This window comes from Hyperolius riggenbachi, chromosome 2 (assembly GCF_040937935.1).
Source record: "Hyperolius riggenbachi isolate aHypRig1 chromosome 2, aHypRig1.pri, whole genome shotgun sequence".
Taxonomy (NCBI): Eukaryota; Metazoa; Chordata; class Amphibia; order Anura; family Hyperoliidae; genus Hyperolius; species Hyperolius riggenbachi.
Genome location: NC_090647.1, coordinates 508062088 through 508084264, shown reverse-complemented (window position 1 = coordinate 508084264; position 22177 = coordinate 508062088). Strand labels below are relative to the sequence as shown.

Sequence of the window (22177 nt, the reverse complement as noted above, 5' to 3'; positions counted from 1 at the left end):
CTGGAGCTTTCTCGTTCCGGTTAGGCACTGCTGCTGTCGCCGGCTCGCGCTCCCGCTGCCCGCCGCTAGCCCCCCGATCAGTGAATGGGAATATAATTCCCATTCACCGATCTAATTTCCCCGCAGAAATACCGACGCTTTCTCTCCAGAGAGCGCGGTATTTCTGCCCCCAGGAAACTTCTGGCCAGCATTTTAGTTCCTGGATGCGAGATCGTTCGCATCCAGGACTTTTTTCACTGTGGCCATCTTGTGGCCAAATAGTAAACTGCACACACATACATTTTTAATAAAAAAAAAATATTATTTTACATTTAAAATTAGCAGTTTCTCTCCCACACCAAAAATTACCCACATATACTTTTTTTTATAAAAAAAAAACAAAAATAAAAACAAACAACATAAATAGTTACCCAAGGATCTGAACTTTTTAAATATGCATGTCAAGAGAATATGTTATTATATTATTTAAAATTATAAGCTTATAAATAGTGATAGACGAAAATTAAAAAAAATGCACCTTTATTTCTAAATGAAATATCGGCACCATAAATTGTGATAGGGATATCGTTTAAACGGTGTAATAACCGGGACAGATGGGCAAATAAAATACATGCATTTTAATTACGGTAGCGTATATTAATTTCAAACTATAATGGCCAAAAACTGAGAAATAATGAATTTTTTTCCGTTTTTTTCTTATTCTTCCTGTTAAAATGCATTTACAGTAAAGTGGCTCTTATAGCAAAATGTACCCCCCCAAAGAAAGCCTAATTGGTGGCGGAAAAAACAAGATATAGATCAATTCATTGTGATAAGTAGCAATAAAGTTATAGGCGAATGAATGGGAGGTGAACGTTGCTCGGATGCATGAGATTTTCGGCACTGCAGTGCTGAACCGGTTAAAGGAATACTATCGATACCCAAGTGTTCTAAAATGACAGTGTGCAAATAATGTCTAAGTAGCTGTGTAAACATTTTCCTACTTTTCATGTTAAATATCAGAGGCAAACGCTGTAATTTATTGAGGGTAGGATTTAGCTATATTGGGACAAATCAATTGCAGTAGGGGTGTCTGCTTCAATGCACAGCCAGAGTTGCATATCAGACTACAGAAAGCAAATATCAAACATATCAAACTCTGAAAGCAAAAACAGTACGACAAAGCTGTGACAATTAGTTACATTTCCTCTGCTCTCTTCAGACACTTCAGTCAGAAACACAGGACACAGGACACGGCAGCTGGCAGCTGTTGGAAGCTCTCTTCTCTGTCACACACAGAGCTACACATAGAGTTAACTGATCAAGTGTGAGGGGAATTTCCCCTCTCCTCGTGGCTCAGTCAGTCAGTTTTGGCGTCAGTAAAGTTTGAATGTATTTTGATAAACGTAAACAAAGAAGTTGCTACTAAAATGTATACACCAGTACTTGGCAGCACTTCCCAAACAATTCCTGTGTCAATTGAAAAAAATATGTGAATCGATAGTATTCCAACCCTGGCGTTCTGATAAGATCGCCAGGGCGGCTGCGGGAGGGTTTTTTTTAAATAAAAAAAAAACTATTCCATGCAGCCAACTGAAAGTTGGCTGCATGAAAGCCCACTAGAGGGTGCTCCGGATGCGTTCTTCTGATCGCCTCAAACCGCTTTGAAAAACAGCAGTTCAGAGCGGTTTTGCAGGCGTTTCTGTTACAGAAGCTGTTCAATAACAGCTTTACTGTAACAATATATGAAATCTACTACACCAAAAACCCTTCCCAAAACTGCAAAATGCTAGCTGAAACGCTACAGAAAAATAAGAAAAAGAGTTTCAAAATCTGCTAGCATTTTGCGGATCTGCTAGCGGGTTTTGGTGTGCACCAGGCCATAGATCATTTCATTGTGATTACTAGTAATTTAAGGGGAACTGAAGTAAGAAGTATACGGAGGTTGCCACATTTATTTCCTTTTAATCAATACAAGTTGCCTGGCAGCCCTGCTGGTCTATTTCTCTGCAGTAGTGTCTGAACACCACCAGAAACAAGCATGCAGCCAGTCTTGTCAGATCTGACTTTAAAGTCTGAAACACCTGATCTGCTGCATGCTTGTTCAGGGGCTATGTCTAATAGTATTAGAGGCAGAGGATCAGCAGGGCTGCCAGGCAACTGGTATTGCTTAAAAGGAAATAAACATGGCAGCCTCCATCTACCTCTCTCTCTACAGTTCCCCTTTAAGCTATTGGCAAATGAAAGGGATCAGCACAGAAAGGTGAAAATCGCTCTTGTCCATTAGGGTAAAAACCGCTTTGGGGTGAAGTGGTTAAATACAATTTCCACTCCTGACAGGTTAATTTTATCAATAAACAGATTTCTCCTACTCCCCACTCCCTTGAAGTTGCCATTACACATAGCAAAAGAAAGTTTTTTAATTAATACTCAAAAAAAAATAAAATCCTTTCAGCCGTGTCCTCGTGTTTGAAAATAATATTTTTCTTAGAAAACCATAACTTTATTTTACCATCGCATGCTTCGTTTTTGGAAACATCAACTTTAATCACACGCTGAACGCAGAGTCAAGTAACAAAAGATGCAAAACAATGCAAAAGATAATTAAATAACACCACAGAGATAAAAAAAAAGAAAGAAAAAAAAACAACAAAGAAACAGAAGCCTTTTATCCTCACACCACCTCTGTAAACAGCAATACATGAAGCATGGGTAATATAGGTAAGTACAGAGACAAACCACTGAGATTACTTCTTTGGTAATTAATTTTAAGTTGTTTCTTAGGAAACTAAAAATGACAAAGAGACAGGGAGAACAATTAATGGAATTTAAAACAATAGGGTGCTAATGAATCACAAAAAAAAAAAAAAAAATCATATGAAACTGAACATTTTTCTTTATCCTTGTAGGGCCTTTAGGGTACTAGGCCGAATATTCTTTGTGTTGGAAACATTTCAATATTAGTTGAATACATTTAAAGGTCATTCTCCAGGTAAAATTTTAATACAGCACATAAAGTGAACCTCCAGGCTAAAAATCTGCTCAACAGCACTGAAAAGGCTTGGTGTTTATTTAACAGTTTCACAGCATCAGAACTTTGTTTTTCTTACCCAAGCTTCATTTTTAGCTGCACAGAATCTAAGCTCCACCCCATCAAAGAAATATGCCTGGGCATTTTTCCCCTGATGCTGTGCAAAGCATGATGGGATTTTCTGATGTTGTTCTCATTGCCTAGCGTGCACAGCTAGGAGGGGTGATCAGCACACAGGACAGTTGGAACTGTGTCTCATGCTCCCTGTCACCTCCTTTCAACCAAAAAGATCGTTGCCCCCATGAAATCACAAACATTTGCCTGTTCTTTTAAAACAGGGTATGTAAGATTATATGACCTATCTAGTTTAATTAACATAACTAACGTAACCTAATGACATTATGTTTGTTTAGGCTGAAGTTTCTGTTTAAAGAGGAACTTTAGCAAAAAAGGGGGGAAAAAATCAATACATTGAAAAGTCAGAAGTAAAAAAAAAAAAAAAAATAGAAGAGATCAAGAAATGATCTATATGCGCCATGTAATTTGTTCATGTCCCCATATCTCTGCCTGCTTTCTTTGCTGCTTACTGGGAATTGCTTTACCCAGAGGCACAGTTCCTGCACCGCTCATCCCTTTCACTGCCAGTAAGACCTCTAGTGCCGATTCTTTCCTCTCCTGCTGTAATTTGTTCATGTCATTTGATCCACAATGAGCCTGCACTTCAGGGTGCATATTATTTCGGCGCCGCTTAGTTCGGCGCGGTGAGAGACGAATGACTGCTCTCCCCGCTGCTGCTAAACTCCGAGGCGGTGCTAAATACTATTCCCGCTCCGAGTGGTCGCAACTCTGAGGGAGATGTAATTCGGGGTCTGGCAGCCGCCAGAGCCCCGAATTACCGATACGCGCCCCCACGCAGCATAGCATTGCTGCTATGGGGCACCCTGTTTCGGCGCTCGGGTCTCAGAGCCGCGCGCCGAAATCAGCTGATCCGTGCACTTCATCATCCTTATTCCTGGTAGGCATGAAAAAAACTTGACAGCACCAACTTCCATATATATAACCACATCCACTAACATTGCAATAGGCTAAAAGGTTGTTTTTATAGATATGCATATGCATAGAGAGAGTGAATAGTTGCTTGGCAGTCAGGATCTAGGTCAGGTTGAGAATCTAGGTTCTGACATCACACTGTAGGAGGGGTTTCATTGCAATATCAGGCATAAGGACCTTCCTCACTCGAGAAAGGGGTTATCAGCTACTGATTGGGATGAAGTTCAATCCTTGGTTCCAGTTTCTCTTTAACACAAGACCTTAGCAGGATACTTAGGTGACACAGCCTGCGTAGCAGATCATCGTAAATGAAGAGATTGATAGGAGACAATAATAATAAATAGGATGGGGTGGTGCCAAAGAGAAAGCCCATAAGTATAATAGTTTTAAAAGAAAACACGGTATCCCTCGGTATCCTGAACCCATACATGTTTCTCATTGACCATCCCTGCTCTTCACTTTGCTTCAGCTGTGTAAAGCCTTGTACTCAAACTGCATGATTTTCGGCCGAGGTGGTTGGTCGGGAACCCCTCTGCAAAAAATAAAGTGTGTGTACAGCAAACACCAATCCCTCTCAACAGGTCAGCAAGGTATCTGCATGGTGGATCAACTTGGCCAAGTACAGGTTGAGGGCACTTTTCTCGTACTCCCCTTCCCTGCTCCATGTCGCTCTGTTATGTGCTGCACCCGCGATCCCAACCTCCCCACCTCCATAGCCTGAAGACTAGTGACATACAGCAATGAGCCCTTAACTATTGCAGATTAAGTCCCGATCTCGGTGAGGGACAGAATTTGAAAGTGTGTATGCATCTTCAGAGTGATTTATTTGGCATGAGCTTACGAAGGAGTTGATACACACTTAAATAAAACCGGAGGCATCTTTAATAAAAAAAAAAAAAAATTATCGTATATACTCTCATATAAGCCGACCCGCATATAAGCCGAGGTTCCCACTTTACCCCAAAAACCAGGAAAAAATGATTGACTTGCATATAAGCCCCCTCCCCAATATATCACCCTCCATGGTAAACGGTAAATAGCCAGATGTGCCCCCACAGTATGAGGCATCTCCATACCCAGGGTTATTTGCCAGTTGTGTCCCCTAGTATGAGGCAGCCCCTCGTCTCTGTAGCCAGATGTGTCCCAAGGTGTTAGATAGCCCCTCTCCCCACAGTGGTGTCTGCTGTGCCTGTGTCCCCCGCAATAGTTAGAGCAGCAGTGTCTGTAATTAGGCTGCCTGGGAACTGCTGATACCTTTGCTGTCTGCTGTGCCTGTGTACCCCACAATAGTTCCTGTTGGATATGTTCTGGGGTTCGTGTGCAGCAATGCAGGAAGAGGAGGGAAGCCTTTTCAGGATCCAAAGGTTTCCTTATTCTTAGGTAAGTATCTCATTTTTTTACTTGGGTTTGCCTCTAGTACACACTAAACAAAGCTCTGCCTCAGAAAAGCCTTAGCTCTACTCCTGATGCTGCTAAGCCATTTTTAGTATTGACCTGAGGAAGCAGCCATGACCCGTGAAACGCGTTGTCAATTTTTTTTATAAATATTTTCTAGTTGAACCGGTGTCTGTATCTTCTGGAGATGTAAGTGATTACCTCTCGTTTACGCGTTATGTTTTAAAACCTATATATTTTTGACACCTACACCCCACCGTCCAGTATCCAGCAGGACCTGGAGCAGGACCTGGAGCACTGAGTGGGGATGGTGAATTCCCTACAGGCTTATATGGTGGTTGCAGGAACTGCAACCCACCTTTGTGAGTATATAATCATATACGGTTGTCCCCTTATACCTGTTTTGCCCTGTTTAACAAATACAAGATTACCGCTGCTTGGAGTCATTTCACGCAGCGTCCCATTCTATGAATGCATGCTGAGCTTTAAATAAGGTATTACTGTAATTTACATGCAATGAGCCTCCATTTGCAACTTAATAAATGAGCGAGGTTTTGCCCTTTTCATTTTACAAATTGCATTAAAAAAAATCATCACTACTCTGGTTCGTATGCCATTTATGCAGTATTAGTTTTGTGACTTTCCTAACGAGATTCAAAACTGCAGTGTAATATAGTCTCTTGTTTTTACCCACTGACATAAGTGTATGAAAAAACAAACAAACAAAAAAACTAAGTGTACAAAAACAAAGTTTACATTTTCATATAAGTTTTTCAAAATATATATATATTTTTATAATTGTTGGCGTTTTCTTATAAAAACAGCTTATAAGTGTACCTTTAGGGGTCTAAAGTCTGCACTCCAGTGATCTCTGTTGGCTGGGTCTATCTAATCATATTTCTTAATATCAAAATCTCCTGAGCAGAAAACTGGATTAAAACTGATTCATTTGAGTTGCTTGTTATGGAATTTACTTTTTCCAGGAGGCCAAAACCATTCTTACACTTCTACCCGGAAGCAAATCTCTAAGCTAGTAAAGTAGCATACTAGCCTACTGCAAGCTGCCACATCCAGCTATAATCTCCTTACAATAGCAAGATTAAAACACAAGCAGAGGGAAGTGTTGGATAAAGTTATTTGAAAAAAAAAACAAACAAACCTATTAAAACAAAACCGGATAGGATAAAAATAAATAAACAAACACTGTCAAAATATGATCTGAAATTACAAAATCAATACTTGGCAGATTCGTAGATTTCCACCCAATGTTTTAAAATTATCGATTCCTTTCTGAAAAGAATTGATCCTTACCATACACTGCACAGCAATTCCCAATAGATTCCAGCAGGGAATCCATTGAAAAATCAATTGAAATGCAGAGTTGCACTGTTCGATGCAATGCAAAGCTATAGGCCACCGATCTGCCAATGCACTTGCACTGCCCCCGGTTGCTCTAAATTTTACATCCTGTCTGATCGATACTTTCAATACTGGAAAGTGGTCAGAAGTGGACCATGAAGCAGAGTAAGAGGGTGGCTATTTTGCCTCCAAACTCTCCACATCTTAGTAGGATCAAGAATCTCTGGGATGTGCTAGAAAAATGTCTGATCCAGAGGCCTCATGTCCCGGTTCATAGAACTTAAAGGATACCCAAAGTGATATGTGGAGATAGAAATGTGTATGTACAATGCCTAGCACACAAATAACTATGCTGTGTTTATTTTTTTCTTTCTCTGCCTGAAAGAGTTAAATATCAGGTATGTAAGTGGCTGACTCAGTCCTGACTCAGACAGAAGTGACTATAGTGTGACCCTCACTAATAAGAAATTCCCCTTCTTATCTCTTTCTTGCTCTCAGAAGTTATTTTCTTCTAGGAAAGTGTTTTATAGTTGTAGATTCTTATCAGTGAGGGTCACACTGTAGTCACTTCCAGTCCGAGTCAGGACTGAGTCAGCCACTTAACAGTGGTGTGAAAAACTATTTTCCCCCTTCCTGATTTCTTATTCTTTTGCATGTTTGTCACACTTAAATGTTTCTCCTCATAAAAACCGTTAACTATTAGTCAAAGATAACATAATTGAACACAAAATGCAGTTTTAAATGATGGTTTTTATTATTTAGTGAGAAAAAAAACTCAAAATCTACATGGCCCTGTGTGAAAAAGAAATTGCCCCCTGAACCTAATAACTGGTTGGGCCACCCTTAGCAGCAATAACTGCAATCAAGCGTTTGCGATAACTTGCAACGAGTCTTTTACAGCGCTCTGGAGGAATTTTGGCCCACTCATCTTTGCAGAATTGTTGTAATTCAGCTTTGAGGGTTTTCTAGCATGAACCGCCTTTTTTAGGTCATGCCACAACATCTCAATAGGATTCAGGTCAGGACTTTGACTAGGCCACTCCAAAGTCTTCATTTTGTTTTTCTTCAGCCATTCAGAGGTGGATTTGCTGGTGTGTTTTGGGTCATTGTCCTGCTGCAGCACCCAAGATCGCTTCAGCTTGAGTTGACGAACAGATGGCCGGACATTCTCCTTCAAGATTTTTTGGTAGACAGTGGAATTCATGGTTCCATCTATCACAGCAAGCCTTCCAGGTCCTAAAGCAGCAAAACAACCCCAGGCCATCACACTACCACCACCATAATTTACTGTTGGTATGATGTTCTTTTGCTGAAATGCTGTGTTTCTTCTACGCCAGATGTAACGGGACACGCACCTTCCAAAAAGTTCAACTTTTGTCTCGTCGGTCCGCAAGGTATTTTCCCAAAAGTCTTGGCAATCATTGAGATGTTTTTAAGCAAAATTGAGACGAGCCTTAATGTTCTTTTTGCTTAAACGTGGTTTGCGCCTTGGATATCTGCCATGCAGGCCGTTTTTGCCCAGTCTCTTTCTTATGGTGAACTCGTGAACACTGACCTTAATTGAGGCAAGTGAGGCCTGCAGTTCTTTAGATGTTGTCCTGGGGTGTTTTCTCTGCGCTCTTGGGGTAATTTTGGTCTGCCGGCCACTCCTGGGAAGGTTCATCACTGTTCCATGTTTTTGCCATTTGTGGATAATGGCTCTCACTGTGGTTCGCTGGAGTCCCAAAGCTTTAGAAATGGCTTTATAACCTTTACCAGACTGATAGATCTCAATTACAGTACTTTTTGTTCTCATTTGTTCCTGGATTTCTTTGGATCTTGGCATGACTAGCTTTTGAGGTGCTTTTGGTCTACTTCTCTGTGTCAGATAGCTCCTATTTAAGTAATTTCTTGATTGAAACAGGTGTGGCAGTAATCAGGCCTGGGGGTGACTACAGAAAGTGAACCCAGGTGTGATAAACCACAGTTAAGTTATTTTTTAACAAGGGGGGCAATCACTTTTTCACACAGGGCCATGTAGAATTGGAGTTTTTTTTCTCACTAAATAATAAAAATCGTCATTTAAAACTGCATTTTGTGTTCAATTATGTTATCTTTGACTAATAGTTAACGGTTTTTGATGAGCAGAAACATTTAAGTGTGACAGACATGCAAAAGAATAAGAAATCAGGAAGGGGCAAATAGTTTTTCACACCACTGTACATACCTGATATTTAACGATTTCAGGCAGAGAAAGAAAAAAAGGAATACAGCATAGTTATTTGTGTGCTAGGCACTGTACATACACGTCTATCTCATCATGTCATATGTCACTTCGGGTATCCTTTAAAGAATCTGCTGCTAATGTCTTGGTACCAGACATCACTTCTCCGCAAGGACTCCTTCTGAGGTCTTGCAGAGTCCATGATTCGATGGGTCAGAACTATTTTGGAGGCACAAGTAGAATCTGTGTAATATTAGGCAAACAGTGTTAAAGTAAACCTGTAACTATTTAAATTGAAAATAAAATCGGATACTAAAAATTTTTTGGACCATAAGTCACTCCTGACCATAGGACACACCTAGATTTAGAGGACAAAAAACAGGGGAAAAAAAATATACTAAACCTGGTGTGTCCATGGTGTAGGGGCATCTTATGGACCTTTCTCCCCCCTCAATTAATAGGTCCCCCTTATTTATTATATTTATAAAGCAGCAACATATTACGCAGCGCTGGACATTAGTTTAGGTTACAGACAATATTTAGGGGTGACATACAGCAAAATGACAATACATGAATACAAGAAAGACCAGATCATGCAGCACAGTATGAGTGCCGACACTGCATTAAACTGTACGAAAGTGCCTCCTTCAGTTGAATTGGATTTACACAGTGTGGTGCAGGAGTGGTGTACCTGCTTGGAGTAGTGCACCGGCATCAGCTTTCCTGTGAGGTATACAGCAAGCAGGAGCTTACAACCATCGTTGGTCATCCTCTGTCCGGTGTCCTCATCTGTGTCCTCCTCGGTCCTCCACGACCTCCTCTGTACACGTGTCTTCATCTGTCCTCCTCTGTCCCCTTGTGTCCTCATCTTCCCCTTCCCCAGCTGTCCTGCTGTGCCCTGCACCGCACAGAACCCTTGTAAAACAGAGTGTTGTCTCCACTGTCCCTGCTCTCATGCAGACTGAATTTGATCCACCTGCAGCTCCATTTGTTCATTGGAGCCAGTTGTCCTGCGGGTGGGACAATGGCTCATCACTGGTGCCAATCGCAGCACTCTTGTTTCACTGAGGTACTATGTGGCTGTGGGTCATAGTGGGACAGCTAGGGGGGACATAGGAGGAGACAGAGGGACTGAAAAAAGGTATTTTTACACAAAGAGGAGTCCTATTTACTGTATTTTTTAATGCTGCTCTGCCCCCAAACCCTCCCCCTCCCAGCCCCGCTGGAGTATTAATCTTGGCGCCAGTCTGAATTGTATTATTCAGATCATAAGACACACTGACCTTTTCGCCTCAATTTTGGGAGAGAAAAAGTGCGTCTGATGGCCAAAAAATACAATACAATTGGAAGGTTGCTCCTCTTCTCCTCATGTCCTTTGATTCGCTCAGTGGCACACCAGTTACTGTAAGACGCAACTCCTGTCCTCCTATGGCACTATCCCTTAGTAAGTAAGGGCAGAAAACTGCCAAGGCAGTTTTTCAGGAGGGGGCATGGCTAAACAACAAAACCTGTATTTTCTGCCACAAAAAGTCAGTTTTTAAAGAGGACCCCTGGAGGGTACTTATCTCACAACGGGGAAGCCTCTGGGCCCTAATGAGGCTTCCATCATCCTCTTCACCCTCCGGGATCAAGAGCTGGCAGCCCCCAAACACCACGTGCGGTAATATTTACAATCTCCGCTCCTGCGTGGCTCAGGCGTTAATAGCAGAGCCTGATCAGGTCCGCTCTACTGTACAGGCGACTCAGGCCAGTGCAGTAGAGCAGGTCAGATTGTGCTGGGCCATTTCCGCCTAAGCCATTCGGAAAGCGGATACTGCGCCTGCACAGATTGTAGGAATTGCGTAGCGCTACCGTGCAAGCTCATCGGGGGTTTTCAGGGGAGCCAGCGCTGGATCCTGGGGGGTAAAGAGGACGGGGGAAGCCTCATTAGGATCCTGAGGATTCCCCCTCCTGAGGTAAGTACCCCATAGGGCCACTTTGTTTGCTTATAGATTGACTTTAAACATGTATTCAATGCTACACTATTATAACTTCTGTGGACTGTGTTGCGAGTGTGGAATTTAGATTTACACTTACAGTTTGCTTAATGGAACACAAAGATGGCATTCTATGGTAATTTTGTTATATTTCCCTGGAGTTCAGCTTTCAGTCAACATTCTCCTGTTCTATAATACAGGAGCTCTCCTTTAAAATAAAAAAAAACAAAAAACTAAATACTCAACATTTAATTGGAATGCGATGCAAATCAAACCGAGGGGAAACAAAGCACACAAAATTAGCAGTCAGTACAGCTTAAATGCCTTTGGCTATGGGCTCAGTATCAGCAATAAAACAACTTCAATAATGTTGGGTACATGTGTCTTACATTTCAAGGTTACAATCTGCATAAAAACAGCAACAACATTTCAATGCATCACTGGATCAGCTATACACAAAAGTGTCCAAAAGGAAAGAACTCCCAAACAAGAAAATGGTAACAAGCTGTCCAAACTGTCATTTTTCCACAAAACTGTGCAATATACGTACTGACATCAATGGCAATCAATTGTCATTTCAAAGCTTATTTCTTTTAGATGTGTATATTAATGTGATTTCCCTAATGCAAATGATCTCATTGAAATATAAAAAAGGCAGAGCATCCATATTTGCTTATTGTGCTTTCTGCTTATTTGTACCTCAATTGCACCTAAAGTGGGACCGGAATGAATGCAACAACAAACTGAGTAGCAGCGAGTGCAATGATTGGACCAAAAACGGAGCATGATCCTGCCTCTGAGACTGCTTGATCCAATTAAAAACGGTCTGTGTAAACTCAGGGAGAATGAGGCAATGAGTGTGCAAGCTTGCAGCCTGGAATGAAAGCAGAGCCGGTAGCTGCCAGTAGTAACTAGATACCGACTATGCTATCTCATTAGCGGTATGTATCATGTGGGTGTCATATGGGCTGTGGTTAGGTCTTATTTTCGGGGAATGCCTTATATTTGGAGAATAAAATAAATTTCAGCTAGGTCTTATATTCAGGGGATGTCTTACTTTAGGGGAAAGACGGTAGTGACTGAAGGCGCCCAATAAAAGTATAACAAACTAAAAACTGTTTAAAGCGGAAGGTAACTAAGCTTACCTTCAATGATGAATATGGAGACAGAAAGGTAGAAAAATAGCACACACTGTGATACTAGTAGGTGAGGGCTCTAGGCCCTATAGGAAAGGTCTCACCTAATTGTTGAGGCTGGAGAAACCTATATAGGTTTGCCAGCTGTCACGCTTGTGTCCCTCTTATGCCGGGGACCTGGCTTGCACGGATATCCTCACGGTCTTGGATGGTGATCCAGTAGGGATTCCAAGGTGGTTATTTAGAACACGCTCCGGTGGGCGTGTAAAAGTTTATCCAGCACTGTTCTTTACAGGTAGCAGCACCTGTGATACAAGGGGACCCGCAGATCGCTCTCTGATGGTAAACGTTACTATCAGAATCCACAGATCTACACTTCAATGATGAAAACTTCAAAGTTAAGACAGTTTTATTAATGAGGACAAGAAAAAAAAAAACATGTTTTGTTTCATGAAGCCATTTCCTCAGGAAAATAAGCCTTGTCCAAAGATGTATCTGGCTCAGAGCACTGTGTCCAACAAAGCTGTATCTAGCTCAGAGTGCCTTGTAAAATGTGCTCTGAACTAGATACTGCTTTGGACAAGGCTTATTTACCCGAGGAAGTGGCTTCATGCCGCAAAACTCTTTTTTTGCCCTTAGTAATAAAACTGCTTAAACTTTGAACATTTTCAAGGACAAAAAATACAATTCGTAGCCTGAAGCCACTTCCTCTAGTAAATAAGCCTTGTCCAAAGCTGTATCTAGCTCAGAGGGCCTTTTAAAAGGCCCTCTGAGCTAGATACAGCTTTGGTTATGGCGCTCTGAGCGAGATACAGCTTTGGTCATGACGCTCTGAGCAAGATACAGCGTTGGTCATGGCGCTATAAGCTAGATACATCTTTGGTCATGGCGCTCTGAGCTAGATACAGCATTGGTCAGGGCGCTCTGAGCTAGATCCAGTGCTGGTCATGGCACTCTGAGCTAGATATAGCATTGGTCATGGCGCTCTGAGCTAGATACAGTATTTGGTCATGGCGCTCTGAGCTAGTTACAGCATTGGTCAGGGCGCTCATAGCAAGATACAGCAATGGTCATGGCGCTCTGAGCTAGATACAGCATTGTATACTGGTAGGTGATCAAAGGCGCCAGCAGAATAAAATTAATATAAAATTGTTAAGAATTGCCGGGAGGGAAAGTGGTGGACTTCCCCTCAATAATTAGACACCAAGGTCTGTCATCGAATCAAACGAATACATTTATTCAATAGTACCCCAAAATCTGCAACGCGTTTCGTGGGAGCAGACCCGCTTCTTCAGGCAATAAAACGGGGACAACAAACACAACAATCAATCAGCAGTGAATTTAGCACCTCTGTGAGAGAGGAGGTGCTAAATTCACTGCACATTGATTGCTGTGTTTGTTGTCCCCGTTTTATTGCCTGAAGAAGTGGGTCTGCTCCCACGAAACGCGTTGCAGATTTTGGGGTACTATTGAATAAATGTATTCGTTTGATTCGATGACAGACCTTTGTGTCTAATTATTGAGGGGAAGTCCACCACTTTCCCTCCCGGCAATTCTTAACAATTTTATATTAATTTTATTCTGCTGGCGCCTTTGATCACCTACCAGTATACTTGAGTCCACCCCAGGTGGAGGGGTGACCCTACCCCATTTTTTCTGATCAACAGAGAGCGACTTCTTAATCCTGAGTGAGGACAGGTCTAATCTCCTCACCTGCCTATACAGTGGTTGCCTGAGCGGTAACCCATGTTTGTGAGTATAACCATCTCACCTATTCATTTCCCTTCGTATCTCTGACATACTACACCATATTGGGCTCTCGATTTCTCTCTTTTTTATAGATACAGCATTGGTCAGGGCGCTCAAAGCTAGATAGAGCATTGGTCATGGTGCTCTGAGCAAGATACAGCATTGGTCATGGCGCTCTGAGCTAGATATAGCATTGGTCAGGGCGCTCAGAGCTAGATAGAGCATTGGTCATGGTGCTCTGAGCAAGATACAGCATTGGTCATGACGCTCTGAGCAAGATACAGCGTTGGTCATGGCGTTATAAGCTAGATACATCTTTGTTCATGGCGCTATAAGCTAGATACATCTTTGTTCATGGCGCTCTGAGCTAGATACAGCGTTGGTGCTCTGAGCTAGATACAGCGTTGGCGCTCTGAGCTAGATGCAGCGTTGGTCATGGCGCTCTGAGCTAGATACAGCTTTGGTTATGCCGCTCTGAGCTAGATACAGCTTTTGTCATGGCGCTCTGAGCTAGATACAGCATTGGTCATGGCGCTCTGAGCTAGATACAGCATTGGTCATGGCGCTCTGAGCTAGATACAGCATTGGTCATGGTGCTCTGAGCTAGATACAGCATTGGTCATGGCGCTCTGAGCTAGATATAGCATTGGTCATGGCGCTCTGAGCTAGATACAGCATTGGTCATGGCGCTCTGAGCTAGATATAGCATTGGTCATGGCGCTCTGAGCTAGATACAGCATTGGTCATGGTGCTCTGAGCTAGATACAGCATTGGTCAGGGCGCTCATAGATAGATAGAGCATTGGTCATGGCGCTCTGAGCAAGATACAGCATTGGTCATGGCGCTCTGAGCTAGATACAGCATTGGTCATGGCGCTCTGAGCTAGATACAGCATTGGTCAGGGCGCTCAGAGCTAGATAGAGCATTGGTCATGGTGCTCTGAGCAAGATACAGCATTCATTGGTCATGGCGCTCTGAACTAGATACAGCATTGGTCAGGGCGCTCTGAGCTAGATGCTATGGGAGATACTGATTGCTTGGCAGTTGGAAACAGCCTGTATTTTTCTACAATGCAAGAAGGTACACAAAGAAGAAAATGTAAGGAGCATAGGTCCTGATATCACACTGTGGGAGGGATTACACCACAATATCAGCCATACAGACTGATGATCTATTCGAGATGAGAAAAGTTGAAGATTCTTGTGGGAAAGGGAGTATTGACTACCAATTTGGATGAAGTTCAATCTTGATTTAAAGTTCCTCTTAAAGAGGAACTCCAGTGACAATAATGTAATAAAAAAGTGCTTCATTTTTACAATAATTATGTATGAATGATTTAGTCAATGTTTGCACATTGTAAAATCTTCTAAATCTCTGATTTACATTCTGACATTTATCACATGGTAAAATTTTTACTGCTGGCGGGTAATGTAGCTGCTGCTTGCTTTTTTGACAAGTAAACAGCCATTTCCCACAATGCAACAAGGTTCACAAACTGGAAACTGCCAGGAGTACCATGGTCCTCAGAGTTTCTTGTGGGAGGGGTTTCACCACAATATCAGCCATACAGCGCCCCCTGATGATATGTTTGAGAAAAGGAATAGATTTCTCATGTAAAAGGGGGTATCAGCTACTGATTGGGATGAAGTTCAATTCTTGGTCGCAGTTCCTCTTAAAGCTTTCTAATCCTTGTAGTGTCCTTTGCTTGGATTGTTATTACAACAGTAGCACCATGCAATACACAACTTACTTTCACAGTCTGTCTTTATTCTTGCATACAGACATTAACTGTGAAGCTTACTTCAGTGGCTTGTTTCTTTTGTTGTGTGATAAAACATTCACACGGGGGTAAGCACCTGTCAGTTGCCTTTATTACATACACCACACAATTCTTTTAAAAGCCGTAGAACCTACCAATAAAGTTGAGGTATCCTTCACCGCCGAGAGCGTGAGTGATGAGACGGATCATCTTGTGGAGCTGAATCCCACGGTCAATGACAGGTGTTAAAGGAGACATGACACTCATGTTGGTATACATCTCCGCATCCATTAACCAAAATGCCAGTGTCTTATCACCAACCAGTGCCTAGACAGACAAGCGGAGAACAGTGTCAATTCACTGCAATTCAATTCACTGCAAGAACAAGTGTTAAACAAAGGATTTTGAAGTAATTTTAAAGTGTGGGCAGAAAAAAGAAAAAAACAAAACAAACTGGCAAAGCTGTACAACACACAATCATGAGCACGCAGGAATCCTAATGTGACCTGAACCTCTCAGCAGTATATCTGCACTCCTTCTCCTGCCGATACAGAGACTGTAATTCAGTATAACCCAGACCAGCAAACCGATTCAAAAGAAATCCACCATCTACCATGACCTACGCTGCATTAAGCCTGGGACCCACTGGGGATCACTGCTCCCAAGCCTTAGACGGTCTATAGAGGAGAAACTCGAAAAAAAATTCAATATCGTGCAAAAGTCTATATTTTAGTAATTCAGATTTGCAGAGCTGGACTTGCTAGGGTTAAAACTTGGTGTTAGAGCACACATACATTTTCCTCAGGTAAGCATTTTTTGCAGTTGTATCCTTTGGATGCAGGTGGAAGATGGCTTGCTCTGGTGGTGTGAGCCCTAGAGTAAGTTGTTTGCACCTGTCCTCCCCCCCCTCTGGAGTGTTGTGTGTGAGCCAGCCCTGAGCTCTAAAGCTTAGGGTGACCCATGCTTCACTCCTTTCTCATGTGGTGCCCCCAAGTTAATGCGCATGTAGCAGAACACAATGGACGTTAAGGTAAGTGCCCGGTTTTAATATTGGGAGGTTGGAGCGGACGGCTCCCCCCGGCGCTGGCCACGCTTGGGGGGGGGTCGCCTGCGCCACCCAGCCTCCCCCTCCGGGGTGCTGCTGTGGTTCCCAGGCGGTGAGAGTGTCTGGGACCCCGCGGTCCCCCGGTTGTATGGGGGCATTGGGAAGCCTCCCCGTGGCGCTCCTGGATAGTGCTAATGTGGCATGAACTAATTCCCACAGGGCGACCGCTTTGCGGTATTCATTCTTTGACCCTGCATAGTTTGGCGTGCAAAAGCAAATGCATATTTGCATGAGCATTGCCTCATGAATAGCCAATTGAGCCAGATTTGCAGAGCTGGACTTGCTAGGGTTAAAACTTGGTGTTAGAGCACGCATACATTTTCCTCAGGTAAGCATTTTTTGCAGTTGTATCCTTTGGATGCAGGTGGAAGATGGCTTGCTCTGGTGGTGTGAGCCCTAGAGTAAGTTGTTTGCACCTGTCCTCCCCCCCCCTCTGGAGTGTTGTGTGTGAGCCAGCCCTGAGCTCTAAAGCTTAGGGTGACCCATGCTTCACTCCTTTCTCATGTGGTGCCCCCAAGTTAATGCGCATGTAGCAGAACACAATGGACGTTAAGGTAAGTGCCTGTTTTTAATATTGGGAGGTTGGAGCGGATGGCTCCCCCCGGCGCTGGCCACGCTTGCGGTATTCCTTCTTTGACCCTGCATAGTTTGGCGTGCGAAAGCAAATGCATATCTGCATGAGCATTGCCTCGTGAATAGCTAATTGAGCCAGATTTGCAGAGCCGGACTTGCTAGGGTCAAAACTTGGTGTTAGAGCACGCATACATTTTCCTCAGGTAAGCATTTTAGTAATTCAACTTAAAGAGGAACTCCAGTGAAAATAATGTAGTAAAAAAGTGCTTCATTTATTACCATAATTATGTATAAATGATTTAGTCAGTGTTTGCTCATTGTAAAATCTTTCCTCTCCCCGATTTACATTCTGACATTTATTACATGGTGACATTTTTACTGTGGGCAGGTTATGTAGCTGCTCCTAGCTGTTTTGGCTGTTAGAGACAGCTCTAAACAGCTAATTCCTGTCTGTGAACATTGTTACATTGTGGCAGCTTGCCCAGAGTACCGCGGTACTCAGAGCTTCTTGTGGGAGGGGTTTCAGCACAAAATCAGTCATGCAGTGCCCCCTAATGGTCCGTTTGTGAAAATCATTATATTTCTCATGTAAAAGGGGGTATCAGCTACTAATTGGGATAAAGTTCAATTCTAGGTTGGAGTTTCTCTTTAAAGAAGGATTGTCAGCCACAAAATCAAATTCCATTTACCCACTGCTCTGTGTTTATTGCAGTCTACAGCCTGACCCTGCATTCCAAGCACTCCAATATAATCATAAAGGTTTCTGCTGTAATGAATCTTATCTCCGTCAGCCTGGCCTCTTTTTGGTACATTGCCTGGGAGAGGGAAGCTTGTACTCTCCCCTCCCACATTCTTGCTCCTCACCGACTGGCTGAGGGCAGTTCAGCGTGACACGAGAATGAAAAGGGAAATGCACATCAACCCTTTGCAGAAGCTCCTGAAATACGATATATGCTGTGCTCCCTTGCATTTTTAGAGCAAGCTAGATATGACAGCGCAGTTCCTAGGAGGGGAAACAAAAAAGAAAGTAAGGGAGGAAATGGCATCAGGATTGGCTTCAGTCATGGGCAGTAAAGATGGAAACTGCCTGGAACAGTTTTCTCTTTATTTACTATATAAAATTCACTGAAATCAAAACGGAGTACAATACATACGGTATGCTATGCAAGTAGAACAAGCATTTATCTTCTTATATAATGTGTTTTTTTCTGGGATAGTATGGCTGTCCCCGACGCTTTAAAAGGTAAAGCTAATATATGAAATAGACTCATTACATGATATTTCAAGCCTTTATTTGTTAAAATGTTGATTATGGCTTATGAGAACAGCAAAAACAAAATCTCAGACCATTAGAATATTGTGAAAATGTTCAATATTCTAGGCTCCAAGTGTCAGAATCTAATCGGCTAATTCATCCAAAACACCTGCAAAGGGTTCCTATTTCATATAATAGTTTCAACTTTTAACTACCTCAAGACCGTGTCACACTAATGGGCGTGATCGCGGCGGCAGCCCCAGGACCGCCTAACGCCAATTGGGGTCAAGTCCTGGGGCTGGCTATCTCCGATTGGTAGGTGAAGCTCCACACCGCCTTCAGTCCCAGCTGCGATTGTCTTTTTACTGTGTACAGCGCTGCGATCTGCACAAGAGAGCGATCGGCTTTTATAGGCTGAAGCCCATGACAACCGATCGATAGGATTGGCTGGTGGGGGTGGGAGGGAGGTAGAGGGGAAAAAAAAATGTTAATTTATTGAAAATAAAATACAATAAATATTTGTAAAAAAAATAAAACAAAAACAATTGGGGGGCGATCAGACCCCACCGACCGAAAGCTCTGTTGGTGGGGAGAAAAGGGGGGGGGGGGAAATCACTAGTGTGCTGTGTTGTGTGGCCCTGCAGCGAGGCCTTAAAGCTGCTGTGGCCTATTTTGAAGAAATAGCCTGGTCTTTAGGGGGGGGGGGGGGGGGGGGGTTTAGCACTGTGGTCCTGAAGTGGTTAAGTTACTGAAATAAATGGACTATTGCACGATATTCTAATTTTTACGAGTTTCACCTGTACAATTAATTACTTAATGCTTCTCAGTAGTCCATTAGTACAGATGGTTAAAAATTCCAACTTCCACACAAATTGGATGCCACCTGTAAGCAGCTCAGAATTGACCCAAACAAACACTATCTGTTGATCAGGATTTGCTTAATTCTAAGGTTCATACAATTTCTTCAGCAAGCCTAATTCATAAGAGAATAACATGATCGATTTATCAGGTGACTGATTTCTACTATTCGGATTGGCTGCTCATACATGATCATGACTTTTTTTTTTGCTCCCTGCACATACCCAATTATGATCTGCCAATTACAGATAATCAAATCAATCTGATGAACTGATCATGTGCTCGTCTATAAATCTGTTGAGGTAGACACTCTCTCAGGAAAAATAAATCATTCCTAATTTTGAGTGCTTTTGTTTAAAAACATGAGTTTGGTCTAATTCATAATTTAAGCTCATCTCCCTTTTAAAATATGCACGAGATGATCAAATCTGATATATAATCTCAGACAACTTTCTATCAGTAATTGTGCATTCATGTGGGTGGGAAGCATGGAGCTTAAATGGATCATTATGCAGTTTTGTAATTACAAAAGTTTTAGCTGTATAATATGTGTGCTGCCGTCGACTCTAAGCCACAGGCTCCCGTAATTAGTGCAGCAACAGGGAAAAAAAAACCCAAGACTAGAAGATGGAACAAGAACAATATACAGTATTAGCATTTGGACAATAGCCAGTAAGTCAGACAGAGCAGAGATGCATTTAATTCATAAGCTTGGCTGAATAAGCTACATCTCTGGAAGGTAGCCAAAAGGACGTTAAATATGGATATGATTAGAACCATAAATGTACAACTGCATTAGAATTGACTGTCCCACAACAGCAATTAGATCAGGAAGAACATTCAATGGATACGGAGAATAAAATACGGTTGTTTAGTCAAAGAAAATGATTGGGTTGGGGACATTATGTTGATCCATCTACCTCAGTACAGACATTGAATGACTGCTGCACATGTGGCCATTTATAGTTCTATAATAAAGCACTTATAATATATGTATGCATGTCCTCTCGTGTCTGACGGCAAATGGTATTTGGGGAGAGCAGTTAGCTGGTAAAACTTGTCTGACAGGAAATCTCTATTGAATTGCAGTATAAAGTCCTGTTCTACTCCCCATTATCTCTTTACAGTAGGGAACAGAAATAGGCCCAGTGCACAACAAAAACCTCTAGCAGATCCGCAAAACGCTAGAGGTTTTTGAAGCAGATTTTCAGAGTGATTCTAGGCATGTTTAGAGAGGTTTTCTAAACATGCCTAGCGTTTTGTGGAGCGTTTTTGTGTAGCAGATTTCACATATTGTTACAGTAAAGCTGTTACTGAACAGCTACTGTAACAAAAATGCCTGAAAAAACGCTGTGATCTAGCGTTTTCCAGAGCGGTTTGAGCTTTTTTCTATACTTTACATTGAGGCAGAAACGCATCTGCAAACAGCAAAAATGCTGCAGGAGCAACGTTTGTGGTTTGCTAAAAACCTCAAACCGCTGGTGTGCAACATCCCATTGAGATACATCAGCCAAGTGTTTTCACAGGCGGCAGCGGTTTTGAAAACGCTACCAAAAACGCTTGGTGTGCACCAGCCCTTACTTCATGCTTTTGTGCCTACACATTAATCTGCACATCATTCATGATGGTTCTTGGATAGCATTTTGAACTTTCTTCAACTATATGACACCTGTGACAGCTTGAAGCCTGGAGATCCAGAGCCCAAATTACCATACTTTTTGGACCATTTTGGGTGCACTTAGGTTTAGGCTTCAATAGTTTTTTATTGGGTTTTTTTCAATAATGTAGCCCATGTGGGCATCATATAATATTACAGTAAAATGTTTAACATTAATAATTAATATTAATGATAACATTATTAATAGTCTTTATGACCAATTATGAAAATGGTAATGTCAACACAGCAGAAAACATACAGTCTTTCCCCGAAAATAAGACAATGTCTTATAATAATTTTTGCTTCAAAAGATGTGCTAGGGCTTATTCCCAGGGGATGTCTTACATTTCTAACAGGAAGTCTCTCAGCAGAACATTTCCTGTTCCTTTGTACTGAGTTGTTCCTGGATTGGAAGGTATGCTTCTGTACTGATCACTCAGGCACCTGCCCTGTGATTCCTGTGTACAGCTGATAACCTTGCTGTGTGCTGGGATGACAGGACCGGTGCCCAATCAGCACTGCAACGCTGTGTCCCCGCTTGCTTGCTGCCTCGTCCTCCTCTCTAACTTCCGCTAGGCCTCATTTTCGGGGTAGGGATTATATTTCAAGCATGCTCAAAATCCCATCTAGGTCTTATTTTCAGGGTAGGTCTTTTTTTCAGGGAAAGAGGGTATTTAGATGTATGTATTTTAAACAACATTATAAAAATCATACGCACATATTATACTTGACTATTATACCCTTATAGGGTATCTATTGTTAGTATGGAGCAGATCCACCTGGGAACTTGGGGTATAAAACCACCCTTCTGAGTTCCAGGAGTCACATCCATCTCAATTAAGCTCCTCAGTCAAGCATTCCTTGTATAGATTTAACATACCCCCCAACACTATGAAATGAGAAAGCGGGACACTTAGGCCACACCCCCAACCACACCCCTATTCAAGCATACATTTCATCTGAATTTTTTTTTTTTTTAATTAAAACCGCAATGGGCCTTTAAATGTAAAAAAAAAATAGACAATATACCCTGCCCGTGGGTGGGGAGGAGGGTGCCCCTGGAGAGGAGGGGAAAAAATGATCGAGGCACCA

The 22177-nt window shown here is 42.3% G+C and overlaps 1 protein-coding gene across 4 annotated transcripts in view; it reads right to left on the bottom strand.

Moving 5' to 3' along the window:
- Positions 1-22177, bottom strand: part of GBE1 (1,4-alpha-glucan branching enzyme 1) — a 202961-nt gene that overhangs the window by 30147 nt on the left and 150637 nt on the right. For all 4 annotated transcript variants that reach the window (XM_068266113.1, XM_068266114.1, XM_068266115.1 and 1 more), the window contains one exon: positions 15793-15964. In XM_068266113.1, coding sequence (XP_068122214.1) covers positions 15793-15964 — 172 coding nt within the window. The remainder of the gene's footprint in view (positions 1-15792; positions 15965-22177) is intronic.